Below are 23,401 nucleotides of genomic sequence, written 5' to 3'. Positions count from 1 at the left end.
TCTGTTTCCTTCCTCTTTCACTTTTTCTTCTTTTTCCATTAGCTTCCTTTGCTATTCTATCTTTATATACGTGCACGGATTGCCAGAGAAAATGAGTCCTCAGAGCTGCAGGATGCTAAAGAAATACGTTTCTCGTTTAGTTCGAGGTCTTTTCTTCTGTTCGTCCTTTCGTCGTGTAGAAAATTTTGTACATTTTCTTCTTCGTTCCATTCCTTTATATCAGTCCCCTTTGAATTCTTTGAAAGAGGATACAGATGGCATGGCGATCTAACAAGAGTAGTAGCGCACTTTGTTGTATCCTAGCATCACATATTAGTTGTTCTAAAATTAGATTTAAAATTAAAAGGAACATTTTAATACTAACGACAAACAAATTTTAGATATTTACATTCTCACCACATCCGCATAAATACGATAAATAAATTCATACAAATTTAATCAACATCTATTTCGTGTATTTTTTTATTTAGAATATTTCCCCTTAAATCCGTCTTCTTCTCGATCAGAAGATAGTTCCTTGTTAATTTTCATTCACATCTCCTCTGTTCTCCTTAAGGATGACTATAACTTATGTATTATCTCTCCCTTGCAGCAATACAATGCGTCGATCGACCTCGCGAAGCCACGAAGGTTCGCATCGTTTAACTCGGACCGTTTGGACTCGTGTGACAGCGTCTGTTGGGCTTCTTATTAGTCATAGGCTGTGATGGGTAGTCGGGGGAACCCCTCGTGGACAACGTATCGAATGTACTTCGATGCACGCCGCGCGAGGGGGCCCTGTGCGTGAAGGGGCGCGCCCCCATCACCGTCATGCACCCCGCTATACCATGTCCTTAGCTAGTGTTTCGCACGACGCTCGCCCGGTCGCCTGATCCTCGCGTTCGTCCTAACGAAACAACGCGAATATCATTCACTGTTTACCGTTTTCCTGCTAGTGGTTATGGTTTTCGCGTTCGAGGGTGATGAAAGTGTTACGGCGGTGAATACGGTGGATGACACGATAGTGTGAAAGTGCTGTTGGGAGAGTCATCTGGTGGATTTCCGAATGGAGGAGCCACCAGAATGCCAGGAAAATGTTGTAATGGAGGGGGTTACAATGTTGACAAAGCTTGTATGGTGAAGAACGAGTTTCTCTTTTGAATTTTATTCTTTGGGAAGTGTTATGGCTGAATGAAAGAATTTTATTTAATAGGTTGTCCTAAAAGATTCTTTCGTTTTGTAAGGAAATAATAGATGTACAACATTTTTTGTTTTATAATTTTATTGAATTATGTATCAGCCATTTTGTAGTAATAAAACAAACGTATAATCCATTCTGTTGCAATAGAACAAAATGGATCATACGTAATTCAATAAAATGTTGTGCATCTATTATTTCCCTATAAAGCAAAAGAAACTCTTGGACAGCAATAATGGATGTAGGGATCACAATTCCGTGCTTTTGTAAACATAATTCAATTTGTATCTCCATTTTGAACGATTGATTGAATTATATTAATTTGATAATGATGGTAATAACAATAATAATTTCATTAGCAATGTTATTTGTGATTTTGTATCTTTGTATTTTCACAAGGTCGAAATAATTTCCATAATTTAAATATTCTTCCACAAAACTAAAGGCACAGAATTTTCCTACGTCTGTTTCTTATCTTATGTAGGAAACTTATTCTGAGTGTACGAGATATTTACCACAAAACTAAATCGAGTTTCTTGTGCTTTATTTCTTTAACAAAATTTTGTCCACAGTTCTGTCTATCAAACTAAGTTCCTCTATGGAAAAGCCAAATAAATATGTAAATACTGAAATTCTATTAAATATAAAAAGTATTTTTATATCAAAATGTGAATAATTTATAACACTACAAAAATCTACCTGACACTCTTACAAACTATAATGCAAGGATAAACATCTGCAAAGAGAATATTATTTAAATGTGATAGGAAACACTGTCGTTGAATTTCGAGCACAGAGGAGTCGAGGATAAACAAAGAGAAATGGCAAGCAGCTTAGCTCGGCTCGATATTGGGATTTATGCGTCGAGGGGAGTACGTGGACGATAATTCGCCGCGTAGCGGCGATCATGGAGGCGTTTACTCGTACAGTGTTTCCTTCTATACCATTGTACACGGTGGACTTGCAATTTTTTCAACGTTTCGAATATCGTGGATCGTGGAAGGATGAGGCGTTTGTCTCACACGCGGTTTTACACTGGCGAACGCGTCAGGTGGCATATGATCAACGTGCAGCACTCTCGAATAGGATTCGCGAACATCAGGTAATTTTTCTTCCACTCTGGATGGGTAGATTTTCATGATGTTAGAGAGTTTGATATCATCAGCTCCCTCGAGAGTTTGGTTAGAGTGCCTTGGAAGGGAGTTTAATGCATGGTTGGTATGTGCTTGCTCTAAGTATAGCGATGAAAATTATTTTGCTGTTTTTTCTAAATTTTATTTTAAGTGTGACTTAAACAATTTTAAGTATAATTTCGACAATAGTTTATAAGTTAAAAAATAATTGGGTAATGAAAAAAGAATAGAATCTGTAATGAACCTTATGTCCTTTTTTAAATATTTCTTTATTATTTGTTGTAAATTCTTTTGTTATTATATTATCGTATCTTGTTGTTGTTTTGTTCTATTGGTATTAATCTAAAGGATTTGATTGTATTTTGAGTCGAAGATATTTGATGCATTAATGAATTGAATAGTGTACAATATTTTTCAAAAATATTATTGATAATGATTCCCTAAATAGTCCTAATGAACGTGTTCTCCAAAGTCTCGTTAAATATGTTCGCTCTAAATGCTTTGTTCACTCTTAAGAATTCACCCTTCAGTTCGTGTGCAAACGGTGCTATTCAGTCGGCATTTACACTTGTTAGACACAGTCACGCCCTTCTGCATTCTACGAAATTATTACACTTATGTTTCCACTATAGTTTCCGTGAAAATCTTCAATTACTACAATTCTAGAAAAACGTCTTCTAAAGATACTCACTTAGTTAATTTAACATATTCAGCTCGTTAACCTGATTAATTGCGGCCTTATTAATTGTGGGCTAAAATATTCTTAATAACATATGTAATTAGTATAATTAACAAATAATAGAATAATCGTTTATCTCTTTCAATAAATGACTAAATCAAAATTGCATTGATACTTCAACCAATTTATAATTATCCTAGCATTCTTATTGATCAATGAATTGATAATAAGACAGTCAATCCAACTTAAAAACAAAAAATCAGCTGACTTGTTAATTTGCCCGAGAAATCTATAGTTCGAATTGTAATTTGGATTTAATTTTCCCATCCTCTTATAGCACTCTTCAAAGATGCCCAAAGTTTCTAATAAGAGAATTTATTTTTGGCACACCGAAGAAGCATAGTAAGTGCAAATGGCGACCAGGACCCGGTGGAAGAGCGTATTAATATAATCCTATAATTCCGCCGGATGTTCCGCTTGTACTCGCTCCTCGGTCAGCCGTTCCGGCGTCAGTATCAATTACTTTACCCTTGTCAACCCGGTTAACCCTCCGCGGGTCTGGTGAATCGGCCTTTCGACCGTCTCGTGTCAACATCTTCGCCGGGTGAGACGCATCCCCGTGAAAACCTGAAAATTCGTTCTAGGTTTCTAGGGAAGGGAGAATTAAGAAAGTTGAGGAATTGAATTTGAAATGAGGCAAAGTGAATTAGACAGGTTTGTTAGTCATAAATGGCTTTGAGGTTAGGTAGAATTAGGGAGAGTTTAGTCGGAAATTTTGGTGACAGTTTAGAGATTCGTGATTTTGATGAGGATAGAATTCTGAGTTGTTTGAAGAAATTCTAGAACTTTGAACAGCTTAAGAATTTAGTTCCCAGATTGATTGATTACTTTCTAAAACTTATTTGTAAGTAACATTTCAGTCGAACCTTGTATAGGTTATATTATTCGAAATTTAATCTTTAAAATTTGATCACCCTAGAAAAACGTTTGTACTAAGTACGCACAAAGTAATCTCCCTAATCATAAATATAGAAAAATCTACGTCAATTTAATACATTCATCCTTCTTTTATTATATAATATTCACCTTTACTATTTTTCTATTGATATCCATATCTGTTTTACCCATAGAGTTATCAATTTCCAGTCTCAAACCTAACCCAACAAAAGACCTTTGGTTACATATGTAACTATCCTAACCTCTTCCAACAAGAATCTCAATAATACCATACGATCTTTTCTCATTTTGAGTTCAATTTATCCATACTAGAAAAACACGCATTATGTTATATTCATCATACACATGTAATACTTTTTACGTGATTTTCTTACTAACTAGCTGTCAGTTGACGAAAAGCACAGAAAGTAGATGTCAGAAGCTAATCCCTAAGTTTGACATAAGCTGTGTCTGAACAGAGAACGACTGCGCCTCTGGTATCTTAATTCGCGACGAATAGGTTAGGTGGTGCGCACGCCGGAATCCCTAAATCAGGATTAACGTGGAGATACAGCGTTGGCGGTAATCCTTCGCGTGGCGAACTAATGTCTCGTTCGCGCACGTCGGACGTGTTTTGCCCCGGTCTGATATAATACGTTTTACCCGAGTTCTACGAGCGCGTTTAGTCATCCCACTCTCGCAATTACGCTTAATATTAATTTTGTCTTAAACTAACAGCCTGTTTCCGGAGGAAACAGAAACGAAGGGAATACCGTGGCGAGAATTCTCATTGACACAGCGACTTTCAGTATGTGTAACATCTTAGAAATGTTATGATGATCTGTTGCAATGGGTGGATTAGGTTAAGTTATGTGTTTACATGACTTGATCGTAAAGGAAAGTGAGATTAATAGAACTTTTTCTTCATAGTCCGATTATATTTCACCATTTAAGTCTTGTTGGTACATATTAGGGTAAAATGTGAGAGGGGAAATTACTAGCAAAGAACCACTTATTAATCTACTGAATTTGTATTGATTGAGATGTTTGATATTGGTTTTATTCAAAATGATTTGTGTATTGATCATTAACTTACAATTTGTTATCCAAAATTGAAAGAAACAATAAAATCTTGTAACATATTCTCCATCTCATTATACAAGAATAATTGCTCAGAAAACTAACCTTCAACTTGCATGAAATTCTTGGAACACCAAAAATTTCAGATGCAAAGAAATATGTCTATCACCGGCTTCGAAAGAAGAAGAAAGGAAGAGGAATAAAATTCATGCAGAGAGAGAGAGAGAGAGAGAGAGAGAGAGAGTACCACACAATAGAAGAATCGATTTTCGCCGTTATCGCACGCTTCCATTCTCTTCCCTTTTATTTATCCTTTTCTTCGAATAGACATAAAGAGAATAAGAAATACGAAGTGAAGGAGACCGTAGACCAAACAAGACGAACAGTTTTCTCGAGGCTATGTCGAAGATTTGCTCTGGCAGAGGCCGCTCGAGTTTCGATAGTACGTCGTCGGCTGAATACCAAGTACCCGGCCAATGGGACAAGGGGATGATCGTGGACGTTGCTTTCAAGGGACGTCTACTTGAGAAAAATGATCGGAGGAGACGATCCAGGCTGGAGACTCGTCCTGGCAATAAAACGATTCTACAGGGACGAGTTGGTCCGTCGTTTTGGCTCTAGTGACTTTTCGTGGTCTTTAGTGGTATCGGGTTTTATGGACGGATGATGGAATTTTGATGGAAAAGTTTGGATCGTTTAGGAGAAAAATGGTATCCGAAAAATCTCTGTCATATCATGATTTATTTATTTTTAAACCACGATATAAGAAATTTTTAAAGAAAAGCTACGGATTTTCGAGTGTATGGAATGATTTGAAAATGGAAGTATTTTATTTTACAATTGTTAATTTTATCATATTTTACTAATTTAGAAATAAAAACTTTAATTTTATAACGGACCAATTATGACTTCTCAGTTTGTTATTAATTTCCGGAAATATAAGAGTATATAATAAAAATGTATAATAAGGATTTCTAAAAATATACAAATTACATAACATTTAAATAGATTCTAGACAAATTGACCTACAAAGAATAATAATTAAGTCAAATGGATATAAATATACGAAACAAAATTCTTCAAATGTACGCAGCTTTTGAATCACTCGGTATATCGTAACGTTTAAATACTGGCTCATCGCATGCATACATATGTACTTGGTCCCATTCCTACTCGGCAAGGCTTAATGTCAGCAACCAATCCTGCCAGCCGACAGCCATGTACGCCGGGTTGCCGGGCTGCAGGTGCAGATTGCACCGCGGGTGGTTGGCTTTCTAGGCTTCCGAGAACAAAGATCCGCTTTCTATTTGTCTGAGGTATTTGTCTGATGTAGACGACGTCTACCGCGATGAAGCTCGATTCAGGGAAGAAAGCTTGATTCCAAGACGATATAGACGCAATGGAGCTTCGTTGTGGAACAAGGAAAGAGAAAACTTGTATCGCGATCAAGAGATGAGGTGTATTTAACGGGGCTTAACAATAGTTCTCGTTGGAGCTTCTAATTTTTGAGGAATTAGTAGACTATCGAAAGTAACGATATTTGGTGAAATTACTTAAAGAGGATACAGTTTATTTATCTCTTTTTTAATCTTTTCTTAGTATTTTAGAAATTCTGCATGTCAATTTATTGAAGTCAAACACATGACAAAACGTAGTTTTCTCTACTTCATACTTCAATATGGTTCTGATATTTTCTGTTTTAATCATTCTAAACAATCAATTTTATTTCATTTTCTAAACTTATTTACTGACACCTTAATTTAGACATTCCCAACATCGCTGTAATTCCATTAAACAAGACCATCGCATTTCAAAAAGTTCATGTCCGATGCTCAGAGAACCTATGCATTAAGTGCATACAGTAATACATTTAAAAAATGATAAATAACATGTTATTTAAAATATTCTATGTCTATGCGTGTAACTAATTTAAGGAGTCCTTCAAATAGCACTGTTACAAATCTTTATGTATGAAAACCAAATAAAAATGATTATGTGAATATTAAAAAACATGTTAAACATTAAAACACATTTCTAAAAGAAAGAATTCTCTTCCAGAGTGTACAAGGGAGCAGTAATAAAGTAACAAAGCACTCAATACTTTAGACTCCCCTTTACCTCTTTCATCATCAATGTCTTCTCGCGGCTCCAGTTCGTCGAAACCCCATATGGCTCCCTCTGTCGCCATGGCGGGAGATCAAAGAGCGGGTCGAAACCGCGGGAACAAAGTTCCGGGTAAACAATCCTAAAATACAGTCGAATAGAGAGACCACGGTGAAATCGTTAATCCTCGATGTTCGGCCGTAACTTAATTTTACGTCCTGAATAAACCTTCTCTCTCTTACCGTCTGTTTACGATCGCCTTATCGTTTCTCTTGATGTCCGTAATGGCGTCCCTCATCGAGGTAACTTCGCCTCCATCGAAACTTTTTTATCCTCATTCCTCTCATCACTTTAGTATACAGTACGGTGATCGCTTAAATTTTAACAAAATCCCACAAACCTGCATTTAAAAAGGAATAGATATTTGTTGTTCATTTTGACCATATCTATTTACTGTCTTTGTCATTAATGGACTATGCATGTTTATGGTCTAATTAAAACACATTATACAAAGCACATTAAGTGTAACCTAAGATCTCTTTCTCTATGGGGTCACGTTAATTTTTGAAGTTTAATTAGACCTCACGATGATTTTGCGTCTAGGCTTTCCAAAGGTATAGACGCGGCCCTGAATATATAATCAATATTTATAGTTATAAGAATATTTCAAGGGTATAGTAAATCTCTGCGTAAGAGATCCATTTCTTTAAATGCATTTGTCAAAATATTGATTTACATAAATATCTACCGTCTAGTTAAATTTGGATCACATTGAACTTGAGACACTGAATGATGCACCAATGATTGAGCTGAAACGAAACAACTCTGCTGGAGTTTTCGTATTACGTAGGTACTATTGTATAGCTTACAGACAATTTTCTTACCAGTACGTTCAGGTTGTAGGAGCGAGAGAAGGTGAAATTTTGGCAAGGATTCATATCACGATCAAAGACGTCGGGACGTTCTAATACCGTGGACGAAAGATCTGTTTGGTATTCGTGCCGCGAGGTCACTCGGTATAGGAAGGGTCGTGATTGAATCTACGTAGCCGGCCACGATCCAAAGAAACACCCTGCCGGCATTTATATCCCATGGGATCTGCCCCTTCTCCATCCCTTCTAGTAGGCTCGTCTCTACTGCGTACGCACCGTGAGCTGCGACAGGAATAGTTTTATTATAGCGAACGTGTTGACCATAACGCGAATACCCCCTGTGAACTCATACCCCTTGGTCTCTTGTGTCTCTGAGATAGGGGAAACGCATGTCTTTGTGGAATGAACACTTTGGGTAATGATCGAGACGTGCAAAAGCTCTGTTCTTGGTTTCTTGTTGTTGAGGGCTACAGACTTTCTTGGTGGGAGAAAAATGGGGCTCATTGGGGGATATTGTTTGGGGCCTGATTTGTGGAGGCTGCTGGTGCAAAATGGAAAAACATTTTTATATGAATACTCGGTATATTACCAATTTTTTCAACCTCATTTTTGAATCACCGTGTATATATTTGGTGATCCTTTAGAATTTTTACTTTGAAAACTCTGGGCACGACAAGAATGTTTCTATTATTGAAATTATTCTCTTAAAAAAGATATAATTATTGTTACAATTATGCGTCTTTAATTTGTGCCATTTCTAAGTCATACTACAAGGCGTGCTTCTAATATTTTTAATATTGAAGAATAATTATAATTTTATATATACATATACGTTTAAGAGAAACATCTGTTTTAGAATGTAACGTAGTTTTAAGATTTAGGATATCATTACCTGAGGAGGTTGAAATTCCAGATATCGTTCGTATTGCTTAGTTAAATGGTCACAGGGATGTTGTTAATAGGCGTGCTTTGTCCAGTGACGGAAGGGGAAGCTGTTGATACGTATTTGGGTAATAAAGAGCGATGCGAAGGGTGATTTCGAAGGTGGACTAATTCGATGGGTTTTCTGGGATTTGCGTTTTCCACAGGGAACCTATAATTATAGGGATTGGTCGTTGAATTGCGTTTTTAGTGATTGAGAAGCAAGTTTTAACGCTTTAACAGTATTTAGGGTCACTGAATGGATGTAATAATTTCGGAATAATTACATACAGTTGCCATTGGATTTTTTAAATCCACTTACTCTCTTCATAACAATTTCCATTCATCTAATTGGCTTATGGTGTTATTCCAAATTTAGAAAATAAATTTGATAATGAAGTCTTATTTATATGATTTTATAATCTAACTATTTTATCCGAGTAATTATCCAGCAAGCATAACTTATATTTATTGTAGATTTAGTCAAAAAATGGTTTTACATATGCGAAGAATTGGAATTTTCTAAATCTTTTTTTCTGTATTAATTTTTATAAAATAACGAGATTTCAGCTTACACGATTTATTCCAGTAGATTTCAAGTTTTGTTTCGTAACGTTCAAGTTCCAGAACATTACAGATACGATAGTATTTAATGTGTTTCCCTTTTCAAATCATTCCTTGCATATCTTCCTCTTTTCATATTTCGCGCCATCTTGTATAATACACGACTGTAGACCGTCCCTACCGGACTATCCTTATTTTTGAAATATGCTTTTCGCGCGATCCCTCTGGCCTCTGTGTCGACCTCTGCAGTATCATATTCAATATGGGTTGCCATAAGTCGAGCGATAATGCAATATGCCGACGTCAGGCCCTGGGGTTACCGGACTACGAACAATATGGAAGAAAGTTCACACGAGAATTCTCTATTAAATCTGGATTTACCGTCGCCTTTTTTTCTACTCTCTTCTCCGCTTTCATCTCGTGGATCTCCTTTTTCGTGCTGCATCGGCAGATTTTAATAACGATGGAATACGCGATGGAACACATCGATGAGTCAACTAATAAAAATTCTATATCTGCGCTTTTTACGTGAAAAACATACGGATTTTCTGGTTGAAATACGTGCTTAGTGAATTGTATAAAATAGAAACTACAGAGGACAAATATCACGAGTCACTAAATATCTTAAGTAGTTTTTATAGAGGCACAGTTTTAAATTGCTGTACATTGTCAACCAATCCCGTATTATCAAAATTGTCTATTTATTTAGTTCAATTCACCCCCTTCAAAATGTTAAAAACGTTGTTTATAATATTAAAGATATTAGAATATCTAAGAAGAAGAAGTTATTATCTAATCCACTTTTTCTAACTTGTCTCGTTTAAACGCTTATATCCGAGGGATACCCACATGTAGGATCACTGTATCAATTAAAAGAAGATTACAGATTCGTGAACGGGCCGGCTGTATCGAGCACCAAATGATTTACGATCCGCTTTGGTTATGCCCCCTTTTCTCATCGTAAATCGGAGCTGGCCGTTGCGTCGTCTTTATGGTTCGCAGATTCCAAGGCTCCATCTGCACGCCACGCCATAAAACTAGCTATACATATACCTATCCCTTTCTCCCTTTCTTTTTTTCCTGCATTGATCGATCGAGTCGTCGAACCACTTCCGTTATATATAGAGTATATAGCTCGTATTTTAGGCAACCACTCGTAAGCAGCTGCTTTTCAATAGCCGAAAAGGGAGAAACAACAAGAAAGGAGACAAGCTCTAGCCGCACCTTCTCAGGGGCGAATTTTACGTGTTACCATACAGTTTCCAGGGAAAAGGTCAATTAATCGTGAGTAGGCTCGACGACCGATCGTAAACCTTTCCAATCTATTGATTACACGTGGCTTCTTCTGTGAGATGCTTTAATTAATGCAGTGTGCTCTTTGACATGTGTTCTAACGCTCAGAAGCACTTGTAGGTTAGATAATGGGACTTTAAGTTAAGAAATGAAATTGTGGTAATGCCAATTTGCTATATGAAATAAAGGTTATGTTTCTAATGATTTTAGATTTAGAAACTTTTTAATTTAAAAAATATAATAATAGCGGTTGGAGAATTCGTTTGAAGTTAAGTTAGAATTTTAGATTGGAAAATAGTTTTTATTTTTATTCAATTACTCTGATTCTTATGCGATATCGTCATCACAGAATTATTCATTACTACATTGCTTAAATATAGTCCATAAGCTTTTCCTACTTAAGTATATGCTGGTGCTAACCGTTTCATTATAAGCTTACCCAGAGTATGATGAACATTATCTTAGGAATAATTAAAGAGCTGCCTTGTTCCTCCTTTCACCGACAATTTCGCATTACGTTGCCCTCCTCATCAAAAGCGGCCCCTCTTCCAAAAAGGTACTTAATCTCAAAGTACTACTCTATTCACTTCACAATTTCGAACTCATTAGCGCAATCTCTTGTTCAAAAAGAAATTCCCCGTATTACTACATTTTCTATAGCAATTTTAAAAGAAGGGCGAGTTCATAAAATAACCAATATAATTCACATCTCTTATATCCTCTGAATACCATCAAACCAGCACCGCGATATCCTCCAAAACCTCAGCTTCTCCCAACTCTGCAAGAATCCTTAAGTTCCTCTCAACATTCCTTCCTCTCTCTCTCTCGCTTTTTCTCTCTCCCTATCCCTCTCCTACCTACCGTTTCCCCTACCATCTTTCCCATTTCACCAATGATCCACGCATCGGACAAACGGTTTCCCCACTCCGTTACGCTGTTAATTCGTAGCGTACAAGGTTTATCTCCGGTCCAGTCTCACCTCCAGCCCTCTGATAACGCTTTAGCTTAAATTCAGCCGCCGGAGGCAAACCAGCGACTGATTTAAGAGCCTCCACCATCTCTGTGCGTCTCGCGTGCACGCGTATATCTAGTCTACGCTAGCCTCGCGTCTGGAGGGGCGAAGAGCCCTAAACGGAGGCGTATGCCACCGGTAGATAGTCGACCGTGATAAGCTAAATGCTCAACGTCCCCTCTATTATAGGTTAGGTAGGCTGGAAGCTGCCTCGAGCGTAAACCGAACTATAACACCACCGGTGAGACAGATCGCTGAGAACACCGGGATATACCAGGGTTTTGGCTCCCACTTCCGTCCAACTTCCGCCAGATAAATGCTCTGCATCAACCGCGTCGATATGGAGGAGACTGGAGGTGTGGCGAAGTTTCTTAACCTCTCCTTATAACGTAGCTTTTGATAAATTCCTCAATTCACATTATTATAATTTCCTTCGTAGTTAGTAGAAACAATCTAGATTGCAGAATAATTCTACTTTATGTATCAAATATGTGATTGATGTGTCACGTGGTCAAAGGGTCTCGTTTACGTCTTAAAAAATATATTAATGGCAAAAAATATGAAAAAAATGCATCTGTATTACAAAGATAGCAATATTAGGGATTAGATATTAAATATATCACCTATTGAGATTAAATTTCGAGACACTCTGACGTTTTCGATTTCAATAAGGTGCACTTTTCGTTTCGTTTTCGAAGAGATAATGGTTTGTATTTATTTTTTTGACAATCGGGAGTAAAAATAAGACGATAAGTAATAGAAATGGGTGTCAATAAAGTTAGTTATTATAATTATATTATTTAATCATACATTTGACGCTTGATCGATTCGGAAATTTAATTGGCAAACGTGGAGGTTTGACGGAGTTAATTCGTTTTGAGGTTAGGTTCGGTACTTTTTAGAGAAAAAAATTCGGTGGACTCTGTCGTAGACAGGATACGCGGGGGACAAGTTGCGGTGTTATCTGAAATTTAGGGTGCAGCTTCGGCGGAAATTGAGCCAAGGCCGTGACGGAAATTCCCCTCGCCCCGTGGGAGACGACAACGCGCCATAAATTGAAGGTGGTTGCGTTTGAATCGAAGCGTGCCCCTTCGACGCGAAAATTGAGTTAAACACGCCCCTTTGCGCGGGAATCTAGCGCTTGTATACGCTCTCCGTATGGGAAGCTCTAAATTGATGTACTTATGGCTACGCTACGCTACAACACGCGCCAATTCTTCGCGGATTTGATGTTTTGTAGAGTAATCAAGAAATTCTTTTGCTTTATCTATGAATTGAAATATTTTTGTTAACCTTCTCTAACTAGAACCTTGTTTGCTTTCTAAAGAAAGATTGTGATTAATCATAGCTATTTATTTCAGTATGAAGTTTGATAATCAATAATTATTAAAATAATATGCAAAAGAATGTAATCTTTTTACATCTACTAAAGGCCATTAACGTAATTTATATAATTGCTAAATTTTCAGATTTAAATCATAAAAATAAATTGTACAGAATAAATAAAAATAATAAATAATAATAAATAAAAATAAAATAAATATAAATTGTACAGAATATTCAAAGTATTTTCAAAATTGGTATACATGTAATATAAAGTTCTATATGATATTAGGTTTATAACCCCCTCTGTGATTGGATTACTGAAAAGCTGATCGGTTGATAAGTAACTCCTTTAAGGATGCAACCCGTCCGACTGTGGAATTGAACCATGTTGCTTCTTCAGAAGATCCAAATGACCATGTGTTCTCTACTTGAATATTTACGCTGTAAAAGAAAGACTATTTTCTGCTTAATATAATATACATTACATATTCCAATATTCTTCATAGTTATTCAATGTATGCCAATTATATCTTCAATATTACTTACATAGTTTTTAACAATTCCAGACCATTCGACTTTTAAATATGAAATACGCTTTTCCAGACTTCACTTTTGTCCTATTTAGCAAGCTCTTCTTCACTGTGTTTCATGTTGTATGCATAAATAACGATGCGAATAAAGCTTGATGTTAGCTTTTATGAATAAAGTTAGGCAAATTACGCATAAGTTTCAGTAACGACTTGTAATAAGAATTTTCACTTCTACCAGCATATTCATCTCATCTTCATAATAAAGATCTTCCAGTGTCATTGGGTAAGAACTTATCTCATATAGACTTTTCTCCTAGACATTATGATTTATCGAATTTCAAGTGCGCAACATTATCGACCGAGTCTTGATTCTCTTCTTCGCATACTTATCGATCGAAATATCGAATTTTCTCGGAATACTCTTTACTTCAGATAATACTAAGTATTAAATGTAATCGAATTTGGAATCTTTATAGCCATTGTATATCCAATTTCATTGATAATCTATAAAATTGTGATACTTTAACTTTACGCGCTATTTAATTCCCAGTAAAATTCTCAGCTATGTTGAGCACGTAGGGGAGGTTAAACATGACCAGATGGGAAGCGTTAACGCGGCGTGACCTGTCGAAACTCTTAATTAAATTCAGGAAGTCTGGTACTAGGAAGTCGGCGATATTTGTGAGCACGAAAACGCGAACTCAGCAGCGAAGAAGAAGTACATTCTATTCGTGCATGAATTCTCGAGAGCTGCACACAAGTGCATCTCAAGTACTCGGTCAACAGTAGAGCCTTCCTTAAACACTCTGTACGCGTTTTAACGAGTCCCATTCAGTGTATCCCTCTTTCCACGTTTGCATCCTCCGTGTTCTTCTTTCTTCCCCGTTTACCCTTTTCCCTCTGTCAGTTTCTTATCTCTGCTATTTCTTTTACATAGTTCACTTGTCTTACTTTTTTCATTCGTTTCCACCACTTTCCTTATTTCACTCTACCATCTATTTTTTTCTATTTTTCGTTTTATATTTCTGGTGTATTTTTATGGTTTTTCTTTCACGTACTATCAAATTGTTCTTTTTTTTTTATAGTTTCATCTCTGTTCCATTTCCATGTACGGTAGCCGATGAAATTCGCAATTTCTGCATACATCTTCACATTGGTTTCAAATTTTATAAATATCAGGTTTTCGGATAAGTACGAAGCCTTTCCCAATACGGACTATAAACTTTATTCCGACATCTTTCAGTAATACAATTAAACCAAATATGTATCATTTAGTTCAATAATCCAATGTCATTTATTAGATAGTGTTATTATTCTATCTGTGTAGCTTTTGTGTTGCTTTTGAGTGATCTCAGAAAAGTTTCAGATTTATCCGACAATGTAATATAATCATGGTAGTCCAGTCTTATTATGCCCTATTAATGAAATTTCAACATTTTTTATACGATACACAATATGCAGGGTGGTTGGTAACTGGTGGTACAAGTGGAAAGGGGGTGATTCTACGCGAAAAAAGAAGTAGGAAATATAGAATAAAAATTTTTCGTTTGAGGCTTTGTTTTCGAGAAAATCGACTTTGAATTTTCGCTCGGTATCACGTCTCGTTATAACGGACCTCACTGTAGATCGTTGTCTCGGTGGATATTATCGTAGTTTAAGTTTGTTTTTGCCGTAACGGAAAATTACAAAAATTATTTATTTATTATTACAAAAATTGCTGAAAATGTTGCCCATTCTGCCGAACACATACTTCTGCTCTTCCAATTAAATTTCTATGAACACTTTCTAACACATTGGAAGTGTTTATCAACATAACGTCAATCGAGACAACGATCTACAGTGAGATCCGTTATAACGAGACGTGATAAAGTGCACGCGTACCGAGCGAAAATTCAAAGTAGATTTTCTCGAAAACAAAGCCTCAAATGAAAAATTTTTATTCTATATTTTCGACTTCTTTTTTCGCGTAGAATCACCCCCTTTCCGCTTGTACCACCAACTGGTGGTAAATGGTAACTGATAAATGATGGTAAATGGTAAATGATAACTATCAACCATATAAAACTTTTTCGTGGTAAATATTGAAATACTTTCGTGAGCTACTAGTTTCTCTTAAATGTACCTTTTATCAGCATTTCTTTCATTTGCCCCACCATCTTAATCGTCACTCGCAGGGTGGTTCCTCTTCAATGAACACCATTTATATCGGCACGGAATCGAGGGTGCGAACTCGTTGTATAACGCTCCTTTGTATGCAAACAAGGTGCTTGTTTCTAAATTGGGTTGCAAGTCGAGCCATCGTTAATTAATATATCTCGCGGTACTACCGAATTAAGCTCGCTAAGCGAGACGGCTGGGAGGCACAGCCTTTGCTACCATCCGGATCCTGTACATACGCAAGTGGTGAGGATTTGCCCGTTAGTCCGTTCGTTAAACGACCACCCTGGGAGTCGTACCAATCATAAACGAACCGTCGCCCGAACGCCACGTTCTGGGATACATACCAGGTTTTCATGATTCATTCGTGACCGGCTTATCAATGCTTCCTAAATTTGTTGAAAATGAATTTTTATGGTATTTCGCGCATATTTACCGTTGGATTTATAGAATTATAGCTATATAAAGTGATGGACAATATATTTATCATTGTAATAAAATATAATAATATGTGTAAATAAAAATTGCCAAAAGTGTGAAAATGTGTATAAACCAATACTTTTGCCTAGGTATAAGATAATGGTAAAAAACATTTTTATTAGCTGTATGTTCTTTATTCTATCATATCTGTCCTGTTTTTGAATGCAGGCAAATAAGACAAATAAGGCAAATAAACATCCATATAAAGCTCAAGTACTATAGATAATTATATATAGCACTATAGTATATAGATATTTTAATAATAATGTTTGTATGAGAGGTTATGTACTGTGCCAATATCCATCACTGTGTACATAGATACTTATACATGATGATCAGTTTCTATGAAAGTTCCTACGAATAGCAATTAGATATTTTATTACAATTCCAAGAATTCAAACGTACATAGCCTTTAATCGGCGATTCAATTAAACCAATGACAGGCACGATGCCGCGTGCAATGCAGTACTTAGCCTATCTGTGTTTATTGCCAGAATAATATATAGCCACTGAAAGCGTGGCTTCCTTCGGTAACTTAATAAATCTTCCGCTCACCTCTATGGAACAGCTATAATTACACCTGTTTAGAGCGAATAAGAATTAAGCACACCGTTCATAACCTCTTTCTACGTTATCTGAAACTGATTCACGAGACTTGATTTGACCTCTTCTCAACTCCTAAGAGTCTTCTTCCTTGGTCATCATCCCTACGGGCTTTCGCGTTCAATTAAATCCCCAGGTTGGCGAATTTTATTTACCTTCGTCACGATTGCGCAGAGAGGGCGCCACCTCCAATTACACAGCGTAAAAATGTAACTCGATATGAGCGCCTGTTATCCGAGATACGCGTAGGGAATTAAAAAATGCAATTTCTGTCTAACGAAAAATATACGCATGGTCGTGCAAAGGCACGCGTTTCGAATGGTGGAAGATTCTCGTTATATGGGAGATGGAGACGAGTGTTTTGAAATTCCATTACGAAACCAGATGAGGTTTGTGCACGAGGCGGTTCATTAAAAGGTATATTTTCTGTCGGCGTTTTAACCTACGTCCATTCGAAAGGGGAAGTTTTCTAGCGTATCATATTTTTCCCTCAAGCTGCATTCTCATTCGTTTTGCTGCCTGTTGACGTTGTACGTTCCAAATAATACCCAACATGTATCAACTTGTAGAACTTTGTCCACTTTGTGCAAAGTAATCAGTGGAACATTTTGTTTTCATTGTTTACATGCTAATGTGTTGTGAAATAACAAAAGTAGGAAACAAACGATAACTTATATCAGTGCCAACAGAATTGGAAAAAACATGGAAGAACATTGCGCAACAACCAATAACCTTCTAAAAAAATACAGAACATTAACGAAAAGTCCCTTGTTGTTGTTTCAGTGAGAACGTAGCTTTAGCGTTACTTTGAATAGGAAAGGGGCCAAGAAAACGCGTGACACGGGGAATTTTGATTAATCCCAATTATTTTTCAAACGTATCTCCGTAGCCGCCACTAGATGTCACGGTTTAGTTGGAAAAGGGACTGATCAGAGAAGAATGAGCATTATGAAAGCGGGAAGAAAGAAAATGAAACGTGCCCGTTAGGTTAGGCTGTTCTTATTTAATCTCGACGTATAATGAAGCTTAGGGTACTTCGTGATTCTGCCTCCGGGGCATCGATGGGCGTAACTATAAAAGTGGATTTGAATTTTAATCGTGGCAGGTTATGAAATATGTAATTTTCGTTTCGTTTCAATGTAAAGTAAGCTGATCGGATGCAACAGTAGGAATATTGTTTTTCCCTATTTATTTTTGATTTATTTATTACCATTTAACTAGTTTTTTATTTGATTATGTTAATAACATTGGATCTAATAATTAATTGACGTTCACAGGTATATTGTAATCTACTGTTTCTTATTTACTGGTTTAATTTCAATCGTCTAGATTGTTCGAAGATCTCGTCGAAGATTATTCAAAAATATCAGTCTGGTCATTAGAATCTAGGGACATTCATTTTCTTGGAGAACCACTTCTAACAGAGTCATTCATTAATTCATACTGGGGATTATTTAAACGACTTATTTATTCATCCCAACTCGAAGCTCTTGATTCATTTCTATTACCAAAAACGAGAAACAAATCTATTGTGGCAGACACATGGAACTTGAATATTCTTTTTTCTTCGTACTCCAACAGTACAACCTTTAATGAACGTAGCAGAAGATAAATTGGTTTGATTAATCGGTTCTTCATCAGCCTGATTAAATTCCAAACCTCTTTTTCACATAACTTGTATACAAAAAGCTCAGTCTTTTAAAATAACATTAATGTCCAACTTTTCATTTACTGTAACCAGTGGCTTTCTCTATTCAATTGTACTTTTTTCATCTCGAAAACAATAAACAAGAATCAACCAATTCTTTTTTCTTTCAGATTTAACTTCCTTACTACAGTGCCCCAAACCTAACCTCTTCTCCATTGAACTTCTATACAAGAACTGAATCTTTCAAAGTAAGGTTAATGTTTTAATATTATATAATTCAATATTATAGTGATTGTTTTTCACAATCCAATTCTAATCTCATTCATCCGTAAATGTTCGATAAAAATGAACAGATTCAACTTCTGCCAGATTTAACCTTCTTACTTCGATGCTCGGTCTCAGCATCCTCACTTGAATTCCATCCCAAGAAAGGACAAACTCGAGCAGCGAAGCGTAGACGTGCTGAAATATGAATATTTTCGATTTCTTCCCGCGCCCCCGGGGGAGAATCCTTTCAGCCGCAGATGCTACCAGAGTTCACAGCGGCAACCAGTTCCTTCGAGTCATAAATACCTGGCGCGATCTTCGGGGAAGGGTTTCTGCGACCCTAAATCAAGGTCAGTAACGATGTACGTCGTCGTAGTCGCAGCTACTCTTCACTTTCGCATCCTCTAACTTCCTCGCCCCTCTTTCCCTAGACAGTCAGTGTGTGCAACAGCAGGGAATATGATTTAGTACTTTTGACAGGATTAATAATTTCCAGCGGCAGGGAGGTAGCAGATGTCTCGACATTTTCGCACCCCATTCTCGCGTCTTCTACGAGTGCCATCGTCGACTGCTAACGTCTCCTTCTTCCGTCTATTTTACTCTGTCTGCAGAGCAAGGTGAATCTGTCACAGTCTATCTATGACGAATTTTAGCTCCTTACGGGGATCTGTCCCTGCGTGCTGTCTCCCTTCGTCATATTTTTCACTTGCGACATCTCTTTGTAGGGCGCTGAACCGACCCAGGTAACTTGCGCGAGAAATGTGCGTGTTGAGCAGGATACACGCATTTTGAGGTTATGATGGAATTGGATTTTTTAGTCGGAGTGGTTTGAAGATACAGGGGTTGATTTAAGGCATGATGGAACAGATTTGATCGGGGAAATAATTCGTGGTGTTTCTTTTATAAACGGAGAAGCGAAAAGAATGGATCTGGTGGAGGAATTCGACGACGTAGGTTAATTTTGAAATGCATCCTACTCAGTTCTTTCCTCCATTATATCTTATTATAGATTTCTCACGAAACTTTTATTTTCTGTTGACGAAGCGCTTATAATTTATTTCTCATCGTTGCAACGACACGAAGAGCGAGAAAGGTAGTTAAGCAAAAATGAAAAATTGTTAACGTTTACTTGATCAAGTTTTTGTAAGGCAGTTCCTAATGACCTGTAGAAAGCGGCAGGAACTTCTAGGTAACGATTACAGAGATGAAGAATCGAGAAGTAAAAAGTATCTCCTTTGTCGGCTTATGATTCATTCGTTCCTTTTTTGTTTGCTAGTTTGTTTCGTGGAAATAATCATTCGGATAATGCGGCTGGTTAACATTACCAGTAGCGTTCCGAACTTGGAACCATCCACGCTGTTGACAATAACGCCCCGATAGTGATCTCGAAAGATGGTGTGGGTGACAATACGGATGACAAGCGTGTTACGCCAGTGCGAACAGGATTTAACATCGCCGTCTCATTTAGTTGTATCTTTTTCTTCTTTCCTTTGGAACAGATTTATGCCTGTCCAATTGGATAGATTTACATCTGAGTACACCTGCTCAATATATTACGTTTTAACACGTCGTTGCTTTGCTTAATACCATCGTAATTCATAATAATTTCATATGCCAATGTTACTTGAAATATTTCCTCTTGTAAATTACATTAAGTCATTTTTCAAATGGAAAAGTGCATAATTTATGTTGGAGGCTGTTTAACTAATTAAATTTCTCTAAAATCAATGTACTCTGATTTGGTAATGTTTCTTCAGTCATTCACTGTTTAGTATATTTTTTAAATATTTGTCATCCTTTAGATTTCAAGTTTCATTTAAATATCACTGTTGATTCTTAAAAATTTCATTCATTTCATTTACGTTTGAACTAAATTTTTTACAAAAGATTTGTTAAGTATTTCCAATTTCACCATAGTGAGTGATATTGTTTAAGTAGTACTCCATATACGTACTATCAAATTTATTTACATAATCACATTTGATCTTCAGCATGTTCAATGTTTGGAACTATGCAGGGATCTTTTTGAGAAAAGTTCCTGAACTGAAGGATCGAAGTTTCTGGGGAAGGTAACTGCGTGAAATGCCGAGGGATATGATTACCAGAGTAACCATAATTTCTTACATGTGATGAAGAATCATTTATTAATTTTCCATCCAGAGAGACAATTTCTGAAATCGATCATCCCGATCAGCCCGCCCTCTGTAATTTCAACTATACGCATGCAATCACTGTCCGTGAATAAGTCTGCTGTTTTTTTCCCGTCTTGGGAAAAAACAAAACGAGAAGAGAGTATACCCTCAAGGACAGGCGTAAACACGTCTCGAGGTTATCGCCTCGATCCATTCGTTCGACTTAGCGCGGTATATTGGTGAAACGTAATCGCAGTAGGCCCTGAAAGTCTCGTCGTAAATCATTATTCTACGAGAAAAAAGTAACTATACATTCGTGATCACATTTTTTATTCATGAAGCGGATACTAAATCAATGCCTATTAAAAAATTTGCAAATTAATACGGTACCATTATTTTCATCATAATCATTTAAATTGGTTATTATTGGTTGTATGCATTCACCAATGACCTTGAACATTCTGTTTTGCTACAAAATATCCAGATACAAGTACAATAATATTCTCTGAAATTAGTAACCTTATCCTCAATAATAAATTTTTTGTTTAAAATTTTCCAAATATAAATACAGTATTCATTCTTTTAAATTAGTAATTATTCTCAATGAAGTTTTAGATTGTCTTATATAGTTTATATTATATATATGGAACATGTAACAGATATTCCATATATATTACATATATTATATATATGGATATATTATATATATATGAAGTTTTAGATTGTCTTATATAGTTTATATTATATATATGGAACATATAACAGATATTCCATATATATTACATATATTATATATATGGATATATTATATATATATGAAGTTTTAGATTGTCTTATATAGTTTATATTATATATATGGAACATGTAACAGATATTCCATATATATTACATATATTATATATATGGATATATTATATATATATGAAGTTTTAGATTGTCTTATATAGTTTATATTATATATATGGAACATATAACAGATATTCCATGTATATTACATATATTACATATATGGAACATATAACAGATATTTCATATATATTATATATGTTATATATATATGGAACATATAACAGGAGCTATATTATAAACAGAGAGCTAACAACAGAGTAAAAAAATCGAAAGATCGAATTCACAAATCTTGGCCCTCCGCCTTTGGTTATACGTCCCAAAAAACAATTCCTCGAAGTCACGCCAACTGATTGCCCGTAATTCCAACGTAGTGGCTGTAATCGTGTTCCCGAATAAAGACCTTTCTAAGAAGAAAGTCCCAAGGACAGTCACAAGCGCGATCCGAGGCTACCGCGGCGATGATTTTGTGCAAAAGGTGATTCGAGCACAAGCCTTTAAGTACGTACCCGAAGAAATAACGCGCGTTAGAGGGGTACGGGGAGGAAGACCTCTGTTCAGGAGAGGGCAAGAAACGTAAGTAGTTCCACTGATACAGTACAGGTTGTTCGCGATTTAGCCATGCACTTTTGATTTCTCGTATATTCTCGATTTGATGATACCAGAATGTTACTAGATAGTTACTAGATAATTACTAGATAGTAATATATCAAAATCTTAATACAAGGTTAACTATCATAGCATAGTCACAGTTCAAGAAAATTAGATATGCTTTTTCTATCTTAAATTTTGGACCTTAATTATGCTTGTATTTTCATGGGTAAGAAATACTACTAGATACTTGCTAAATAGTAATATATCAAAATCGTATTGCGAGGTTGGCCATTATAACGTAACTACAATACGAGCAAATTAGAATACATTTTGAAAACTAGAATACACTTTCATTTAAAAAAGTAAGAATTTAATATTTTTAACACTATTAAAAGTGATTATTAAAGTGAGTTGAATCTTTCCTGTTACACCAAAAATAATTCGAATTCGTGTTAAGCCCATCGCTATCCGAAGCAAGCGCGGTAATAGAGGCCAGGTAGGCGGGTCGCTGCGCACGAAAAGTAGGGCCCCGCGGCTCCGGGGAACGTTTTTCTCTAAATTACAGCTTCGCTCGACTCGTTCGTTCCCCGTCGAGCCTTTCCCGCGAGCGACCAAGCCACACTCGCTTCTTCTCGTCCAACCACTACCTGAATTCCCGATTTCTCTGACGCGCATGCTCACGCTCGCGATTTCTCGAACGCGTCAAAGGACAAGCGACGATCAGGTTGGCGCCGTCATTGTTGTTTTGTCGAGCTTCTTATTGCACGTGACCCGGTCCCCTCAATTCACCAACAGGACTACCAGTGTCAAGTGGACGACGTATTTTACGATTCAACGGAATTCCTTAAGTCATTTCTTTTAATCGTAATTTGTGATTATCTGTTCAATGATTATTTAGAAACCTAGTGGAAGATTTCTATGTTATTACTGCTTAATTTGTTCTCTCTGTGCAGTTAACGCTTTTGAAGTAGGAATAGCAAAACAAAAATTCACATGCATATGTAGGTTAGGTTCCAGTTAATTAACAGTGGCAAGTGAACAACATATA

General features: G+C 36.4%; 1 protein-coding gene across 3 annotated transcripts in view; it reads left to right on the top strand.

Moving 5' to 3' along the window:
* Positions 1–23,401, top strand: part of LOC126919324 (prickle planar cell polarity protein 3-like) — a 120,997-nt gene that overhangs the window by 71,745 nt on the left and 25,851 nt on the right. Inside the window, exon 1 of one of the 3 annotated variants that reach the window (XM_050728383.1) lies at positions 1,846–2,279. The exons of the other annotated variants lie outside the window; for them this stretch is intronic. Within the exon in view, the coding sequence (XP_050584340.1) occupies positions 2,182–2,279 (98 nt within the window). The 5' untranslated portion in view covers positions 1,846–2,181. Of the gene's footprint in view, positions 1–1,845; positions 2,280–23,401 lie in introns of those variants that run through there. 3 annotated transcript variants of the gene reach the window in all.

This window comes from Bombus affinis, chromosome 1, assembly GCF_024516045.1.
Source record: "Bombus affinis isolate iyBomAffi1 chromosome 1, iyBomAffi1.2, whole genome shotgun sequence".
Classification (NCBI taxonomy): Eukaryota; Metazoa; Arthropoda; class Insecta; order Hymenoptera; family Apidae; genus Bombus; species Bombus affinis.
Note: the sequence above shows the minus strand (reverse complement) of the source record. Positions and strands in the feature narration are given on the sequence as shown.